This window comes from Lissotriton vulgaris, unplaced genomic scaffold (assembly GCF_964263255.1).
Source record: "Lissotriton vulgaris unplaced genomic scaffold, aLisVul1.2 SCAFFOLD_1535, whole genome shotgun sequence".
NCBI lineage: Eukaryota > Metazoa > Chordata > Amphibia > Caudata > Salamandridae > Lissotriton > Lissotriton vulgaris.
In genome coordinates, this window is record NW_028248545.1 from 378141 (window position 1) to 397659 (window position 19519).

A 19519-nucleotide genomic window follows, 5' to 3' on the forward strand; every position below is an offset into this window, starting at 1 on the left:
ATTAAAAAGTGAACCAACTGCCCAACGGCAGTATCCCATAAAGCAAGAAGCTAAAAAACAAGTCAGGGAGATCTTAGATCAACTTGAGTACCAGGGGGTGATTGAAACATGCACCTCTCAAATGAACAATCCTTTGTTTCCTGTCTCCAAGCCAGACAATTCATATCGTCTAGTTTTGGACTACAGACATCTTAATACATGTTGCAAAACTTTTGCAGTACAAAATTCGCATAGTGCAGCCCTAATGAATAATATAGTTAGGAAAAAATACAAAACGACATTAGACATTTCTAATGGTTTCTTTTGTCAAAACATTGCACCAGAAAGCAGATATTTGACCGCTTTCTCCGCATTTGGGTCACAGAAAAAATTCTGTCGACTCCCACAGGGGTTCAAGAACAGCCCAGGACTATTCTCAGCTAGGGTAACAGAGTTACTACAAATCTATGATGATGAAGCATTGTCTTACGTAGATGATATTTATCTCACAGACGACGACTTGGATACTCACTTGAAAAGAGTGAACACCATTATACTTGGGTTCGCAGCAGAGGGTTACAAATTCAACTTTAAAAAGTCCCGAATTGCCCATCTGACAGTACTATTTTTAGGGTACGAATTATCAAGTGAAGGGAAAAGCCTAGCGGACAACTTCTTAGAGAAGTGCGCTGTACTCCAAGCACCAAAAACGCTGAAGAATTTACAATCCATACTAGGTTTTCTGAATTTCGGAAGAACTTACATACTAAATTACGCAGAGAGGGTTAAACCTCTCTACGAACTAATTAAACCTGATTTAAAACAAATCAATTGGACTCAAAAACACACAGAAATTTTGAGATCACTGCAAACAGACATGTTAGCAAAAACAAAATTAGATACACGTGACAACACACGTGATCTTGTAATCCGAGTCATCCCAGGAAGATGCGGATTCGCGTACCTAACCTCTAATGAGGGAGAAAAGGTACCAATAGCTTACAAATCACATTTGTACACAAAGGCTGAAATAAAATTCAGTTCAACGGAGAAAATTCTAACTGCGGTTCAGACTGCTGTAGCGAAAGAAAGGCCCCTAGCACAAGGTAAACGAATAATAATCGTAACACCTATACCGGCTTTAAAAGCGGTAACTAAAGCAAGCATTCCTAATGCTAAAGCTTTGCATCCGAGATGGATTCAGTGGGTTAATTCGCTTGCTGCAACAGACGTAGTTTACGAATTTGATCCTAACTTAAAAACACAGGAATTTTTACAATATGAATATGAATGTCCTCTGCCAATTGAAATCCTGCCTCTCGAAGAATACGGAAGTATTATATATACTGACTGATCAGCACAACCCGCAGTTGGGGGTAAGCAAGCTTACAGTGCTGCGTGCGAGATTGTTAAAGGTCGCTGGCACAAAGGAAAATTTTGACCATTGGTCACTAAAACACAATCTCTAGGAGATTGCTCGGCTCAACAAGCTGAATTAGTAGCATTTAAGATGGCGCTAAAAAATACCGATCGCGAATTCCCCACACTAATAGTGTGCGATTCTTTTTATTGCGTACAATCTTATAATGAATACTTGCAGAATTGGGTGGAAAATGGTTTCAAAGATGCAAAAGGTGGCACAATAAAGCATAAAATGCTTTGGGAACAGGTAGTTCTTTTACAAAAAGAACTACAGAAGACTCACGTGATACATACACTGAGTCATCAACGTGATGGCGTTCACGTTGCAGGGAATTCATTGGCTGACGAAGCCGCGAAGGCAGCTGTGCAAACGGCTTCCGTAGCTGCGATAACTCGGTCACAAACAAAAATAGACAGCGAGATTCTACAAGCTGTCAGTGCGTCAGTAAAAAATAAGAAAACACTCCCAAAAGGCTTTCCTGAAAAGTACTTGTACTTAACGGATACAAATAATGTTCCTTTTGCTCGAATCCCTGGAGTGGGGGATAGAGTAATTCCAAACAGAGAACACAGACTAGGACTAATCAAAGCGGCACACGAAGGGCTTGCTTCTGCACACGCTGGCGTTTCCGCAACAATATCACTATTAAAACAGAGATATTGGTGGCCTCGCTTGAGAATACAAACTAAAAAGTATGTATTAGAATGCGACATATGCCAAAGGATAAAAGTATCAACAGTAAAACGACCAGCGCAGACACCCCTTCTCATCTCGGATAAACCATTTGCATGCGTTTACCTGGACCACTGTGGTCCCCTACAAAGGGACGGCAACTATAGATATATCATGGTAGCAGTGGATTCCTGTACGAGGTTCATATGGATGTGGCCCCAGCGCTCGGCTGACGCTAGAACGGTTATAAAAGATTTGCGAGTCTTTATCGGCACATACGCAATTACCACGTTCCATTCTGACCAGGGTCCTGCTTTCAGCTCTCGAGCCTATAAGGAGGCCATGGCCAGCATGGGAATTGGGTTGCGGTATTCTTGTCCGTCGCACCCCGAAGGGAATAGTGTGGTAGAAAGAAAAAACAGTGACATAAAGCAATCTATAACAGCGAAGGTATTAGGTTCAGGCGCTGGGTGGGTCAAACATTTAATAAGTGTCCAGACTAGTCTTAACAACATGCCAAGAAATTCTCTAAAAGGTTTCAGCCCATACGAACTATTGTTCGGAATTAGAATTAACGTTCAGGACCTCTATAGTCAGATGTCAGTGGTACAAGAAGAAACAACGCAGTTTGATGTAAAAGACCGTTTGGCTGTTTTACAGGAACTGAATGAAACAAGAAAATCATTAAGCAACATAAAGTTAAAGCAACAGCCAAGTACCACTGACGAGGCACCACCCGCAACAGCCCCAGCAAGGCCTGTCTGGATTCCAAAGATTGGGGATCTAGTCAGAGAAAAGATCGCGGTTAAGAAGGAATTTGGGCCTTCTTACAGAAAAGCAGTACCTGTCTTAGCAGTCAACGGAACAAGATCAGTTGTGCTACCGCCCCTTGCTGGTAAAAAGGAGAACAGAGTCGTGTCCATCGATCTGGTAAAACCACAAGCATGTGGCCTATAATCAACAGTAGGCCCAGTGGACTCCCAAGAAACAACAGAATACCCAAACTTGCAACAATCCAAGAGGTTCAAACTGAAAGACTCATCACATTCGATCAGCCTGCAGTGCACAATGAAGGACTATGCAATAATGCCATGGAACTCGTGCCTCTTGAAACACAGATTGAAACGGTTCGTCAAGAAACAACACCAGTCTACAATGATGTGGCATCAGATAGTGCTACCGAAAGACCGATTGAAAGAACAATCCCATCAATTGACAGAACTGCCTCTGGTTATTTCATCAACTTCGACAACTTCTCTGAAGATTTAAACGACCCCGAAGTGATGCCAGACACAAAAAAGTATTCAAAAGAAAATACAACAGGACTCCTTCAACAAATCAAAGAACTATATCTGGATTCACCGTTGATTGAGCATTGGATTATCTCAGGGGTATTCATACTCCTACTCTGCCTAATTTTAGTTTTAATTTTAGGAAAGTTCATTACAATTGAATGGACACAGCAAGTCAGAACATCAACCTAGTCCTGAAACCACACAGATCATCCCACGTGAAGAAAAGAGAACTGTCAACAGTAAATGTCACAGCAATTCCAATACCTGGTGGGGTAGTATGGGAGAAAACAGACTATGAGATCTATGGTCCCGTCGAAATCCTGAAGTATCCTCATCAACTAAAGGTTTCCTTAAGTGACTTTGTGACACCAAGTACATTCTCTGATGATTGGGACTTTAACAGTATTAATGACATGATGTCTGATTTAGTAATGTCAGCTAGATTCTCAGATCATGATTATTTACAAGGTTCATCTAGTTATGATCAGTTATTCTGTTACACCCACTATGGGGATCATTACTTGCATAAATCTGCACAGCCTAGAAATGTTTTTATGTATAATCAATGGGAACATTGTTCTACACCACCTAAAAGCAGTTCTAAAGCATTTTTTGAGAAATTCAAATACTTCTCATGGCTTAACACCAGTGATGCAGAAACGTTTTATTACAAACTGTTAGATAAAACAGGAATGAAAACAATGCTGACAAATTCTAAATTGATATATTCAGAAGCATTTTATGACAAAATGATGACATTTGGTTTTGATTATTGGAAAAATAATATTGAAACGAAAACAATTTGGGGTACAAAAGATTGGCAGGTGCAAGGCATAGAAGCACTATTTAGAACCTGCATGATACCTGAACAAATGTTATTTTTAAATGACACAATACACCAAACATCCTGTCTTGGCCTAGCTAAGATCAAAGACCTTAAAACACCGTCTATTCCAAAGCCAATACCTGAAAATGCAACAGCTGATATTGAGTTAGACGTGTCACAAATTTTACATTTCAACAGAACACATCCTGATTGGAAAAAGTGGTTAATCTGGCCTACAGACACAAATAGCTGTCAAGATAGGTTCCTGAATAAAACACAGGGGTTAAAAATGACCAGATTAGACCCTAGATATTCCCAGAGACAACATCCAGGGATTATAACAACATACAGTGTAGGGAAACTCTGCCTAGAATGGCTAACTACATCCACACTGGCTGAAATTAAGCAACACTTGTCTTTATTAAAAGATGGTGCTGATTTGCGCGATTTCATTCTTGGACCACGCAAACAGCGTCAAAAGCGTTTCATAGCGACCAGCATCTATGCTGCCTACAACGAGGCTTGGAAAGTAAAGCAAATTGAAACTGCTGAAAAAATACGAGAAATTGATCGTATTAATTTGGAGAAATCACTTTCTGTAGTAGACAATGGGTTAATGACTCTGTCTTCCAGAATATATTCTTTGGACAATATTGTATCCTCTGCCTTTGATGTGATAGACAGAGATTTGCTAATGTTACAACATGGCCAGTCTCAATTACGCTCTATTATAGAATTAGGCTGGACGCTGCAAAATCTTCGTTCAGGCGATGTGCCTTGGCGTTTAATCAACACAACGTCATTATTTTACAGTTTTAACCTTACTGATAAACAGATCAGTTTGGCACAGAAAGGAGCAGACTATACAATCCTGAGCATCGAGAAACTCGAGAGATTACCATTGACAATGTCAGAGAGTCCTGTCATTGAATGGATAATACACGGAATTATCACAATTCCAATAACAACTTTCCGATTTCATAAATGCCTTGAGTACATACCTGCTGGCCAATATGAACAATTGGGTAAGGGATATGTAAAATCCGAATGGAAATTACCATTACACTCATTCTTGCTATAGTGACAGCGACAAAAATGTATTTCTTAGTGGTGACAACTGTAAACACTCACTAAGCGGTATACTTTTGTGTCAGGGTATTAATTTACACGGAGCATGTGATGGAAATTCAAACAACCTTTCATGCCACCAGCTAGTCACACCTGCAACTCAGATAGAGCCCTTCTTTATGCAACTCGCAAACGGGAGTTACATTCTTAGAACGGATCACAGGTGTTGTGGCCTCGCGCCCGGGAAAAGTTATCTAGTACAAGTAACGTCCATGGTCAAATGTTGTATGCAAGCATTGTTCCCGAGCGGGCCTCCAGACATAGTGACTCCTCTCTGGCCTCGTCTGAATCTCTATTCTATACGAATTGATACATTAAGCAAAATGAAATCTGTGCTTTTACAGACAACAGTGCCTATAACGTCATCTAAAGAGATGTATGATCTTCTAGTCGCAAGGACGGCTACTGAAGTCCATGACCTTTTGTCAACAAATTGCCCCGTGCATTTCGTAGAAATGTTCAGCCAACTCCTTAACATGTCTAGTGCAACAAGCATCCCAGGCATATTTAAGACAGTCTTTACGGGACTGCTAACACCCTTCCAGGCAATTTTGGGAATATTTCCTAATTTTGTGCACTCCATTTTTGGCGGCATACCACTATTTTTGGGACTCGTTGCAGGGATTCTATTTTTGACCCTCCTGCTACGTTATGGCAAGCCTCGGCTCAGACATAGCTCCCATGGGAATGGAAGAGACAATCCTAGCAATGCGCTACAGGGACAGGATAACTAACGTCCTCGGATTGGCCAGGCTGAGAGATCTAAACATGACCTGGTTCCTTTCATTCAGACCGATATGGCAAAATTGCATTTTACCTGTGCTACGGTGTATGCTTTGCGGCGATGAATGCGTGTTGGACATCTGCCTTTCACTTCCATCAGCAGTACCAATGGACGTCGATACTTTGCTCAGTCCAATAACGGCTCACGAATTGTGTTGTCCCCAGCGGCTACCAATCCTGATGACGGCATTCGTGGAGACTCCTGTACTACAGCCAAGTGGTAACAGTGGAGCGAGTGACAAAAGCAACATCATCCAGGTACAACGTTCTGTGAGCATTGCTGGTCCTGCCTTCGATGACAGCAATCATTCTCACACCTGCCAAGTTACAGCGCTATCTAATTTGGTTGAACTATCACCTGATTTTGTAGACCAATTCTTTGAGAGCCTGTCTGATACGATGTTCTCACCCACAGAGAAACAATAACTTTTTTGGAAGCTTTCCGACACACAGCGTTCCCATGAACTCTGCATTCGGCCTTCAGTTTTGATCAACAAAAACTGCCAGGAGCTTTGGAAATATATTTTCTTTGAATTGGACAATTTTTTCTAATATTGACCTTTTTTGGCACGAACAATTCTTTGCTTAACGTAAAAACTATTCTTAGAGAACAGAAGCTTCACACTGCTATTTCTAAACACATCTAGAGACATAACAACATAACACCAGCCTCTAGCACACATGTTATTACAATGCATTTTTATGTGATGATTTATCTCGCCTTTCTTCTGTCAGAGATACTTCATGTGTAATTCCTTTTGCATAATCGTTCATTGATTTCATATGCAATAATTTTTTGAATGATTACTATGCTTTAAAAAAACGTACAGTACCTAAATCCATGTATTACAAGTACGCCTATTTCGAATGCATTTATGTATTTTGGGGTAGGCAATGTTACACATGCATCTTATTGCTTAGTTTTAGTAATTTTGATGGACATGAAAACGTGGAGTGGGTGTTGCGTGCTTATCTAGGTTCCTGATCGATACTGTGACCTTATGCCCCTATTCGGCTATAAATCCATTTATTCCCTATATTGGCATAACCGTTCAAGTGCGATTTTCTGAAAAGTCATCTCTGGCCTCACACGAACAGAGCCACATTCCAGCATGACTCTCTGCTACTTCCTTTGCGACCAATTAGTGCAATGACAGTGCAGCAGTCCCTATCTGATATTCCTAGATAACACTCCGAGTTCTTCAACAAGATAAAAACTTAGCAAACCTGGAAATCCCCGCTTGCTATGTTTTGATTAGTAATGGAACTCTAATGAGCAACTGATAACGGTCACTTCCTAGTGACATCTTTAATTGACGTCTTATGTCCAGCAAACTTGCGTCAAACCCGGCACCTGTCAGGTATAAATATTACCAACGTTGCCTTAAGCAATGTGAGTTCGTTGCCTGTTGCTGATGCCAGCTGCCTGCATGACCCTGTGTTGGTAAAAACTAGCACTCTGTCGCTGCAGCCTGCTATCCTGTGGTGGTGAAGCTGCTGATTACCATTATCGCCGCTACAGCGCGAACTATGGTGCAGTACGCTTAAGGAGCTGAGCAGCCGTCCTCTGCGAAGACATCCAGCAGATTCCAGCTGCCCGCGGACGCTGTCACCCCTCCTTCCTCGACGCGCTGAAGAGAGCCGCTGCCTTTCTCGTGCAGAGAAATCCAGTCCCGGCGCTTCCGGTTTACCCTCGCGGGTGACTGGGATATCGAGAGAGACCCCTGAAGGAGATACCAATCCTCCATCATTCTATTCAGAGGTATGGTGTTGACTAAACCCTTAGACGAGAATTCTTGAAACAAACCTTGGCAAAACCAACTTAACTTTAAGCTACTTACTTGCTCCCCTTTCACGTGTTAGGCTTAGGTCAGGCACACTGGGGTAGGCTTAGTTAGAAGCACCAGTTGAGTATGTTAGCCTAATGTATATATGACTGTATATGTGTTTTATTACTTTTAAACCATTGTATGGCTAAGAAACCATATCAATGCTTTTACAGTTCTATTTCGCAATACTTATCTTACTGTACGTACTTTTTATAATAACAGTTATTGCAATTGTGGCAATACATTTCTCTTGTATGAGAAGAAAGACTGTTCAATAAATGTTAACCTTTATTGATACACGCCCGTCTCTCTATTCTCTACATCTCGTGAAAGTAAACTGCACTAGACTGACTGAGTAAAATCTATGTCTATTGTTTCACACGACCCTAGAGATCGACTCTTGATCTGAGGAGCAAAGTTGTCATGTTGCACGGTTGTTGGAAAACTGAATCCCTTCTTGTCTGTGCCAAGGAAGCTGATCACTTCCTATGCAGAGAAGAAAGTTTCCAGTGACCTCTGAGCTAGTTGGTAACACAACCCAATTAAGTTTAGCATAGTCAGTGGAGGCCTGGAATATCCGCAGTTCCACGTCGATACTACTGTTTATGTTATTCCAATGCGCAGGGCCTAGTGGGAAACTAGGAACTACACTACAACAGAAAACCTACATTTACGGGTTGGTTAACTGGTTCAGTGTTACTTTCACGATTCCAAAAGATACAGCCAAGTTAGCATATAGTACACATAATTATTTAAATGGCATGGGTAACTGCACCGGAAGCCAAAGAGGAATGGATCTTGTGTCACAGTAGCCAACTGGAATAAAAATGCACAACTCTATTCACAATTTTCCTATACAAGAACTGGAAAGGTCCTTTAGAATCGTCATTTGGTATATAAATGGTTTATCAGATTTACTTAGATGGAAACCTGTAGCCACGAGACTAAGCTCATTCCATCATGACAGTACACAAGTCTGTGCACTGACAATTTGTTCCTTTTCTACCCTAGCAAAATTACTTGTTTTGGTCCAGGCGCAAAAAACAGCATTAAGAGTTCATGAAGCATGCAAAGTGCAGTATACTACAACACGACCAAGTACAGATGCGGACCATAGGTCTATCCAGCAAGGTGAAATACTGTGGCATAGTACAGTGCCACACATACGCTACATATATAAACTCATGCTCCATCTAAAGTGAGAGCACACGCATCCACTTATAGGAGCTCACTCCTGCTTTTTATTTTACCTGCCCCTCACTGCTCTACTGGTGTGAGGCATTGGGCGCCATCTTAGTCTTCCCTCCCTAAGGCAGCCAGCAGAGCTTATGCTCTTAGCTCCAGTGTCTTGATACAGCGGCCATCTTGGAATGTTATTGCTCAATGCTGCTGCCTCCTCAAATCTTAGGATCCTTCCAATTAATGGGGACTGCTTATGGATGTCAGCAGGCTTTTCTCTTCTTAAGTCTTGTGCCATCTTGGTGGTGGGACGCTCACCAACGAATTCAGAGGGCCCATCGATAGCAAATCACCGCAAACTAGATGGAAAATTCATGCTCTACCTAAAGGGAGATCTTCCCCCTCATTACTGTTTTTTTCATTGGTTACTCTCATGGTCTCTACTCAGGTTACTCTCACAGACCTTCAGGTTCCAAATGCGACGGCCATCTGGGTGCGCCTAGGATCTCCCCTGCCCTTTCATGAACTACTCTGCTGGGGCTGCTACACACACCTAAAGCAGTTACTCACCTCTTTTCACTCTAGCGGTATCTCGCGATTTACACGATCTACACTGCTAGGGGTTCTCTGTACTTCTACTGGGTACTTTGACACTCTAAGCCTTTAGTAGCTCGGATCGCTTTCACAACCTGCATACTCCGATGGAGTCGGCCTGGATGGGTAGATAAGAGACACATTGCTTACGGCGCTAGCATATTCAGAAAGGGTAGGCCTTCTTCATGGCAGATGGTAGATAATAGACCCCTTGCTAACCTCCCTAGCATACCGGAAGTGGTTGCTCCAGCTAGTTGCTTACTTGCAGTCCTGGAACCTGCACACTAGTCTATCCTCCCAGGATGACCATCCCACAGAGTAATTCTAAAATATGGCCCCTCAAACTGACTCCAAATTATATCTAAAATGCATGTTGCTTAATTGTAGGTCGATGGTGAAACATGCTACTGACATCGCTGATCTCATCCTAAATAGGGAGCTAGACCTACTACTCACTGAAACATGGCTAAATGACTCATATGGACCGGTCCTTGACATCCTAGTACCCCCGAGCCACAACATAATCAGACTTGATCGAGCTAAAAGAATGAGTAGTGGCATTACTTGTATATTCCTTAACAGTCTCTCAGCTAAGCAATCTCCCGCTGCAGCGGTCTCTTCTTGTGAATCTCTCTCTGTAAACATTATCAGCAAACACAACCGTATGCAGCCTTCACATCTTTTACCATCCCCCGGGTAACAACTTCCCTTTAGTCGAACAAATTATGGAAACCATCTCATTCAACGTTGGGCGATTTGGTCCCCAGATATTCCTGGGAGACTTCAACCTTCATTAGAATGACCAGGCAGTGAACGGTCTTAAAAACCTCCTGATGGACCTCAATTTGACTCAATTCTGTGACAGCCCAATGCACAACCTAGGCGCAACCCTTGACCTAATCATTTCAATCCCCAGCTGCAATCAATTACCCCCTGTGACTGGTCGGGCCACTTCTGCATCACCTTCCTCATTTTAGAACGTTGGAACATTAAGAATGGGCAACCCAAGAAACAGCCAGTGGAAAAGATCGCTGCAAAACACACAAGTGAACAAGGTCGTCTCAATGTAATCTGGCCCTGCCTCCTCCTACAGCTATGTCAGACGTTCATGAACTCACTGAACACTACAACAACTCTATACTGAAGTCCTGGCTGTAGTTGTTCCCCTAAAATTGAAAAGAAAGTCCAACGGAGAGTCCAACCCAAGGTACAAAGACAGTTTAAACTCGGACAGACGCAACCTGAAATCTGCAGAACATGCATGGATATCCTCTCCATCGCCGGATCTCCTTATGCTTCGGAGGCTGAAAAGGAGTATGTACAGCAAACACATCAGAACGACGAAAACGTCCTTCAGATGCCAACTGGACAATGCCAAAAACCTCCCCAAAATGCTGTTTGATCAGATTAAACATCAATCCAACAACACTACCACCCAGACAACACTCTGCTACAGTACACAACCAAATTGCGAGGACTTTGCTGCCTTCTTCCTCGAAAAAGCTAACAAGATCGATTTGTAGCTAAGCTCGGCCCAGGTCGACCTATCACGTGTACCAAACATCCCCCTCCCCTCGCAGCACCAGATGGCTGCAAGTCACTCCCCACAAAACATTGCCTATTGGAGTCAATTTGACCCCCTCAACGACACATCCATTTACAACATTCGCTCTACCCTTAAACCCTCTATTCACTTCAATGATCCCCTCCCCTCTTCTCTCTTCAATGATATGATAAGGTCACTAGTCCCTCTGGTCAAAATTATTAATGCTTCCCTTCAAGGTGAAATCCCGGACTGCTTAAAGTCCGGTCTGGTGCTCCCTATTCTTAAAAAACCATTGGCTGACCCGGAGGATCTGAACAACTTCCAACCTATCACAAACATCCCCACTCTGGTCAAACTCCTAGAGAAATACGTTCAGGTACAACTATGTAACCACATTGAAGAATTCCATTCACTGGATCAATTCCAATCTGGCTTCCGGCAGGGTCACAGCACCGAAACAGCCATCACACATATAGTGGACAACGCTCTTACTATGCTTGACCGGAACTAATCAAGCCTTTTAATATTACTTGACCTCTCATCAGCTTTTGACACCGTCAAACATAATAAGCTCCTAAACCTTTTAGAACGTAGGATGGGGTTCTCTGGCACAGTTCTAAAATGGTTTGCCTCATTTCTCCATAACAGATTAAAGAGTCTCCAATTCCAGTCCTTGCACTCTGGGGGTACCCAAAGGGTCATCTTTCTCCCACACCCTCATCAACCTTTTCATCAAACCCCTTACTGAAATCCTCAAAGCATCTAACACACGACTACATGTATGTCGATATTACGGTGTTATACCTGAAAATCTCTTCATCGGACGATATCCAGACTCTAAAAGGAACCCTGCACATAACCAGTTTTGGGTTAACCCTCAACAATCTCAAACTGAATGCCCTCAAAACGGAATTCTCCCCACCCAAGCAAGACGTCATTGGGACGAAATTTATAAATAATCTCTCCACTCTTAACTGCACACCACATATCATAGACTCTACGAGATCTCAGGGAATAGTGCTGGATAAAAACGTGAACATGCAAACGCACATCAGCGCTGCTACCAAAGGAGCAAACTTTCATCTGAGCATTCTTAGGAAACTCAAACCCTTGCTGCCCCCCGAGGACTTCAAATCTGATGTGCAAGCATTAGTGCTCTCCGACTCAACTATGGCAGTGCAACCCTTTGTGGTCTACCTTGACACAGGCTGGCCCCTCTCAGGGCCTCACTGAACGCCGCGGCAAGGATCATCACAGGCTCCAAACAATCCAACCACATTTCCCCAATTTTGAAAGCTCTAAATTGGCTACCATAGGAGGCAAGGATACAACTAGAACTGGCATGCATGACCCACAAATCCTTAATTTCAACACTCCTCTATACCTTGCAAATAGGCTAGTCCTTTCAGGAGGTACCCACTCCTCTAGGAGCTCCAGCACCTTGCTGTTGAAACCTAACAAATTTAAAAACACAAAAAAACCTACAATGGTGCCTTCTCAGGTGTCGCCCGAGGAATCTTGAACTCCCTGAACTGCCGATTTCATCAAGAGAGTCCTTCAAAAAGGAAGTGATAACTTTACTTATGACTAACTCTCTGGGCTAAAGTGCAGACCTGTCTGGACGACTGACTACCTATGACATTGTGGAATGGCTTGGCTCCGACATCTTTCTCTACGGTCATGTTATTACGGTTGTACATTAAGTTTACTGTAATTTATTCTTGCTTTGCCCCTATTGTCGTCCCGTTTGTTTGTCAACCTGCCTATGTAAAGCACTCTGATACCCGATTGTGTCTTGTTCGCGCTATACAAAACTTTTTAAATGAAATAAAAAAATAAATGAATACTAGCAGGGAATTAGAATGCAAATGCTTGTTTTCCAAGGTTTGGATATGGTTACCAAAATGCACCAAATGAGGAGCAGGAACAATAAACTAACTGTCGGGTGCTAGATCATTAGTCATAAAGGGCATCTGTGTAAAGCAAAGGAGATCAACAGTGTTTAGTGGAGCCTTTAATGTCAGGACGACTGTGTGTACCTGTAGCACGGGACAATGCATGGATGGAAGGGAGAGATAAGCAGATTGCCACCAGGTAGCTCAGAGGTTCATGTACAACATGTACAACAGTGTTGCTCTTCAGAGTCCAATCGCCAAAGCCAGAGAAACGGCACTCGCAGAACAAGCGACTGGCCCAAGAAGTCAGCACAAAACGACCCTTCTCAAATGCGGTACTTTTAATAGCAATTAATTCTTAAGTGAAAACAAAGTGCTTCTAGAAGTGTAAATCGATCTACGTTCCTCCTGACAGTACAATACACATTCAGAGGTAAAGATTTGGTCGACAAAATATGGACATTTTGTTCCTGTAAAGTAATGATGGAGATTAGTTTAAAAAATAAATGTAGCATTAACATATTTAGCTACCTAGTAAAGAAATCACCGTAATGTTCATTATAAAAGGCTAAAACAGGAAGAAAAGAACAGTTTCAAAGTTCTACTCAGGTTTTGACAAAGCATTCACACAGGCTCCCCAAAGATGCGTGATTCTACATTTCGCTGCTTACCATACGTTTCTACCACTTTGGACCCCAGGTCAGTCTTGCCTATATGTAGACATAGGTGCCAAAGAAACAAATCCATTCTTGATCAAGAGTGGGCGTTTGGCCTTACCTCTGTAAACCCCATGGACTGGAATATCATCACTTATGTACCAGAAAAGAACATAAGTACCTTAAATAAGGATAGCTTCCTTTCACAGCTGCGTACTTCTGTCAGCTGGCCAATGAACTCACTTGAAGGCAAACCTTCACCCAAGAGAGAATACTGGATCAGCACATCTTCCACTGCGGTGTGAAAAAGACCAATGCGCAAATAGAAATCCCCCCTCTTGAAAATTCGAAAAGGAGCACTTTAAAGCTCCCTTCAACAAAGAAGCATCGGCAAAGCCAAGAAGTCTGGCTTCATTATGCTAATGCATTCAGCATTAGCACATTAAAGCGAGACACAAGGAAGGGAAGCCAGCAGAGAGGGGTATAGTTGTAACAGTCGTTCATGGAGTTCAGTTCAAGCACTGAAGTGGAGACAGTGGGACACCTAAACAACAGCTTTAGGCGAAAGATTAATCCTCCACCGGGCCCAGATAAGATTGACTACATCTCCTACCATTGGCTGTAAGAGGCTGACTGAACAAAGCCTATGGGTGAAAGAGACGGACCCAACGCTCACTATGTGTACCGATAGCAGCAGGTCTGCTTCAAGGGTGTAAGGTCAAGACCCAGAGCTAAAAAGGGGTAAGAAAACTGGCAATGTAAACCTTTGAAGTTTTACAGGCAGGTCATTTTTACAGCAGAGATCAGTATCCAGCTCCCTATACTTGGGAGTAAGAAGGTGCCTGCCAGCAGTGAACCTCTACAAACAATCCGACTGTGAATGCCTTAATGTACTTTTACACCTGTGACCCATAAATCCTTCCTTTGAGGATCACTTTAGTCTGGCTCTAATGCAGGAAACAGTACAGCACTAAAACCCTCATAGGCCCAACAATCAAAAGTTTAGGCTCACCAAAGAAGCTGCTGATAGGTCGGACGGGCTTCGCCGGCTCCTTTGGTGCCCCCTCTTTCACTTCAGTTTCCTCTACTGTCTCCATGTCTTCTGTTCCTTCACTGGCAGTTTTCTTTGAAAGCTCCAATCCAGAATCTCCCTTTTTCTCCTGCTTAGTCGCCGGCTCAGAATCATTTACTGGAAGCACAGTGGAAGCAGGGACGATCGCCTCTTCTACTTCCATGTTTTTGTCACAGTGTTGGGGGACTTTAGGCTGCTCTTCCTTGGTCTTCTCCAGATCGTTATCTGTACCAGCAGAAAGTAAGAAAAAGTATTAAGATGTAATTTTACTTCCAGAACTAAAATTGGTAGGGGTGGAGGACAATGGTCTTTTTTCAGCCTATTGACTATTTTACGTACAAATCGATAGAGCTCCAGACTTCGTGTTTTGGAAGCAAATGCAGATTTTTATTTATTTGACCTACTGAATGAGTGAATAAGGCATTACTACTCTCTTTATAAACATTTAATTTTAACTGCAACCGCCAAAGATAATACCATGGATTATGCTTAGAGAATTAATTCTTACATTAGAACAAGTAACTTACCTTTGATAATCAATCTGCTAAATGCGCCATCTACTTGCAGATTCATCTCTTCATGAATTGTTCCCAGGTGCTAGACTAGATCCAGAAATCTCACAATAGCTCCCTAGCGAAGATAGGTGGTATTACATTGATCCAGGAACCATGAGTTGCGACTCTGCATGCAGATGTCAGCTCCTATCCATTTTCAACACTTTGAGGCAGAGACTAGATTGAGAGAGTTACCAAAATCTTCCCCACTGCTCAGAAAAACAGGGCAGGCAAGCGGAGGTAATGTGTATTTAAATCTGCACAAAGATTGCCACGAAAAGGCACTTCTACCTGCAGGCTCTGGACCTAAAAAAATAAATACCCAAGCACTACCCCCATGGAGGTGGGTGCACGGAGAGGAGCACATCAAAAACTCTTGCTGGCAAAATGATCATGACTGCGAACTAGAGAATTCAATGCAGTAGTGTCTAGTAAAAGTGTGAACTTAATCCCAAATCAGAGCCCGACAGTGCTAAGGAATCCGCCTTCGTCTTGGTGCAATGTACTCTAATGCCAGCAGGGGGCTCTATTGTAATGGGCATACAACAACTTCTTGTAGAGAACGGTCAAGGGGAAAAGTATCCTGGTTTGGACATCTTAACCTTTTTTGGTACCAGCAAAATCAAGAAAGAGCTGATAATCAACACAATTGCCTTCAGTCTGTCAAGGAAAAAAACCCAGATCCTGACAAGCCTACATCACTTGGATTCTTCCTCCTTGGTAGGGGGCACAAGAGTGAATAACTCTGGCAGGGTAATGGATTAGAAGACATGAAAACAGGCAAACAGCCCAAGACAAAGTATCACCTTATCCAGAAAGGCAGGGTGAACTGATCAGAGACTGTAGTTAGGCAGAGGCGACAGATATAAGGAAGACCGTCTTTAAAGCAAAAACCATTGTATAGCTAGCTAAGTAAGGGCTCAAATAGTGCACACATCGAACAAGTGAAATCTAGATAGTCCAACCAGGGCGAGATGAATAGAAAAGGAGGGAAAAGACCAAGAAGCTTGTCACTACAAGTGATTTAAATATAACAGAATGCTTTTAAAAAAAAAGAATTAAAAAAGTAGCTAACACGTAACATTTTACAGTGCCCTGAGAAAAGCCTTACCAGGCTATAGGAAGTGGAAACTGCAATCTATAATTCTAGAAACAGGTCAACCTTTTCCTCAGCAAACCCAGTCACAAAGCTCGACCACAAGCTATAGCAAGGACGGTGTGAATGGGAGGCACACTTATGAAAATAGATTAAAGTCAGTCAATCTGCCCAGCTCAATCTTCAGCCATTATAAACAAGCATTTGCAATGCAATAGGTCTCGCATTAGGAAAGTTTGAGCTATTGGTATAGTAAATGACAATTTTTTTTATTTATGTGTTGGTTTTGAAAGTAGCGAAATTAATAGCTTTGTCATTTACAATGCCAATAGTTTTAACTTTCTCAAATGTGACACGTATAGCATTAGTAATGCAATATGTGTTGTAATTACGTGACTTAGATGTATTGATATTACAAATAATGGATTTTTTTAATACTTAAATAAAAAGTTATTGTAATTTATAATGGCTATATATATATATATATATATGTGTGTGTGTTTTCATGTATGTACTCATATTGTCTTATAACATGTATGTATACATGTGTGTATGATATCATGTATGTCTGCTAGAGAGCAGCAGAGCACCGAACAGTACACGTGGTCCCAAGTCATTGCTCCAGTTCGTTGACAAGGCGCTGCTTCTGCTTAAAAGGCGCTGATGGGGAGGCTGGTGGGACGTGAACTGGTGCAGCGCCGTGGATGCTGTGCAGCACCGGCGATGGCATGCAGCGCCAGGGATGGCATGCAGCGCCAGGGAGGCTGTACAGCGCTGGGGATGGCATGTAGCGCCGGGAGGCTGTGCAGCACCGGAAATGTTCTCAGTGGGTGCTCTGCCCAAGTGTGCACCGCTGGGGACTGTGCACAGCGCTGTTAGCGGAGGAGGTATGTCCCTTCAGCTTCCAGAGGGCAGCTCTGGGTACAGCGCCGAGGCTGGTGTGCTGGACAAGGCCTTGTCTGACTCGCTCTCAGGGGGTGCTCTGCCTCAGCCCAGGTGTGCAACGCAGGAGCTTGCCTGTCCCTTTTGCGTCCAGGGGGCAGCTCTGCCCAATTGCAGTGCTGAGGCTGGTGTGCTGGGAAGGTTACCTCTGACCTTTCCACCTTGTAGATGCCTGCTTTGCCCACACCCTAGAGCACGCGTGCAAGGCGATACCCCTCCATGGCGCTTTCACCTGCCAGAGGCCTGCGGTGCCCTGTTTATACCCACCTTCGGGGCGGCTGGTTCCGTCCGGTCCACCCCATCCCAAGAAGAGGCTTATGATTGCATTTGTGAGGCACAAGTTTGATTTAGCGAGGTGTTCACAGAACAAGCTTTGTGACAGTGTTATCAGTGCAACAACACTACCAGTTCCGAGCAGGTGCGAGGTGAGGGGGCCCGAAGAAAGGCAGGAGGAGAGAGAAATGGGAGGGGGCAGGAGGAGAAAGAAAGGGGGCGATAAGGAGGAGAGAAAGAGGAAATGATAGGGGAAGCGACGGGGGCTTCAGGGGGGAAGAGGAAGGGAATGATGAGCGAGTGGGCAGCTCCAGGACAGCTTCAAAGGGGGAAAGATTGCGCGCTTCAGTGAGACAGCTTAGTGGGTTCCATTGTGTTGCAGATATGTGGACGTGGACTGCAAGCCGCAGGTTACAGTCCAACATAGTGCTGCGGGCAGTGGTGCTCCTTAGGTAAAACTCTTTACGCTGCTCGACCAGCTCTCAACTAAGAGCTAGCCACAGCACGACTATTTTCCACCTAGAAAAGTTGCATAGAAGCATACGGATTTCATCTGGGTCTACCGAAAAAAGGCACGGCGTGGATACAATAAAAACAACTTTCCTAGATAATTGAGTTAGGCTTTTTTCCGTTAGAATCACTACTTTAAATGTCATGTACTTGCAGCCCAGGCTTGGCAGATTGTGTTCAAGTAAAAAACAGCTGGATACTTTATTATGAATAATAACGTATTTATTTTATCAGCGCTATTCGGCCTATTTTCAATTTGCATCTCATTGAGGCTTGGACGTCCCGTCTCTGACAGCGTTTGACAGAAAAGATACAAGTTATGCTTTGACACTAATCGTCCCGCACTCACCTCTCAGCGCCGCCTCTTCTCCCCAGTGATATATTGCTGAAAGGGACGCCTCGCTGCCCAAGAAGGTGGATCGAGGTGGCCCCCGATCATTCCTGCACTTCCGGTTTGCCCCTGGTGGCTGTTAGGCCGCACCAACGCAATTAAAATCGATGTAAGGTTACCATGGCACAGGGCACAAAGGGGGCAATCCGCAACAACGTGATTAAAAGTGTTTAAAGCTCCCCAGGCATAAACTGGCCTTCTTCTGGGGCGGGACTACGTCCCGCAGCATTCCTACACTTCCCGTTTACCCTCAGTGGTGGGGAGGAGGGGTCACGTCGCAAAAACGTGCTTGAAAGCTCTTTAAGCTTTCCGTGGCAGGGACGCTCCTGGGTCGGTCTTTCGCTTGACGAAGAGATGGCTATAAAAATAAACCAGGAGTCTGGGAAGAGAAGCGGAGGGGGCTCGAGGCACATTGCCGGTGCCTGCCCCCGCCGCCTACCAATCCGTGCAGCCGCCACCACCGCAGGACGAGAGGAGCCCAAGAGACCCGGTGAGTGGGGTCGGGGGTGCTGTGTGTGTGCACGTGAGCCCCTAACTGGGGTGGAAGTGGGGTGGGAGGGGGGAAGGGGGGGGGGGAGTGCGTGTGTGTGTGTGCGCTGTATCTGTGTGCTGACTTGCTGGGAATCTGAGGCAGGGGATGTGCACGGCGCTGGCCTGGACGTGCACGTCCCCATTCAGCATTTCATTTCTAATTTAGCGCGTTAACCGAAAGCGAAAGCATGCCCACACAGCAAGCAGCCAGCAGCAAAAGCGCGCTCACAAGGACTAATCTGAGACAGAAAAAGCGTGCGTCCGACTCGTGTCCACATTCCCCGAAATAGGCACATTAGTTGTGGAGCTAGACTCAATGCTTCGCATTGCTTTCTCTAGCTCGAC

General features: G+C 43.8%; 1 protein-coding gene across 2 annotated transcripts in view; it reads right to left on the minus strand.

The window, feature by feature from the left end:
* Positions 1-19519, minus strand: part of LIG1 (DNA ligase 1) — a 397262-nt gene that overhangs the window by 285515 nt on the left and 92228 nt on the right. For both annotated transcript variants that reach the window (XM_086950012.1, XM_086950011.1), the window contains exon 7: positions 14818-15102. In XM_086950012.1, coding sequence (XP_086806138.1) covers positions 14818-15102 — 285 coding nt within the window. The remainder of the gene's footprint in view (positions 1-14817; positions 15103-19519) is intronic.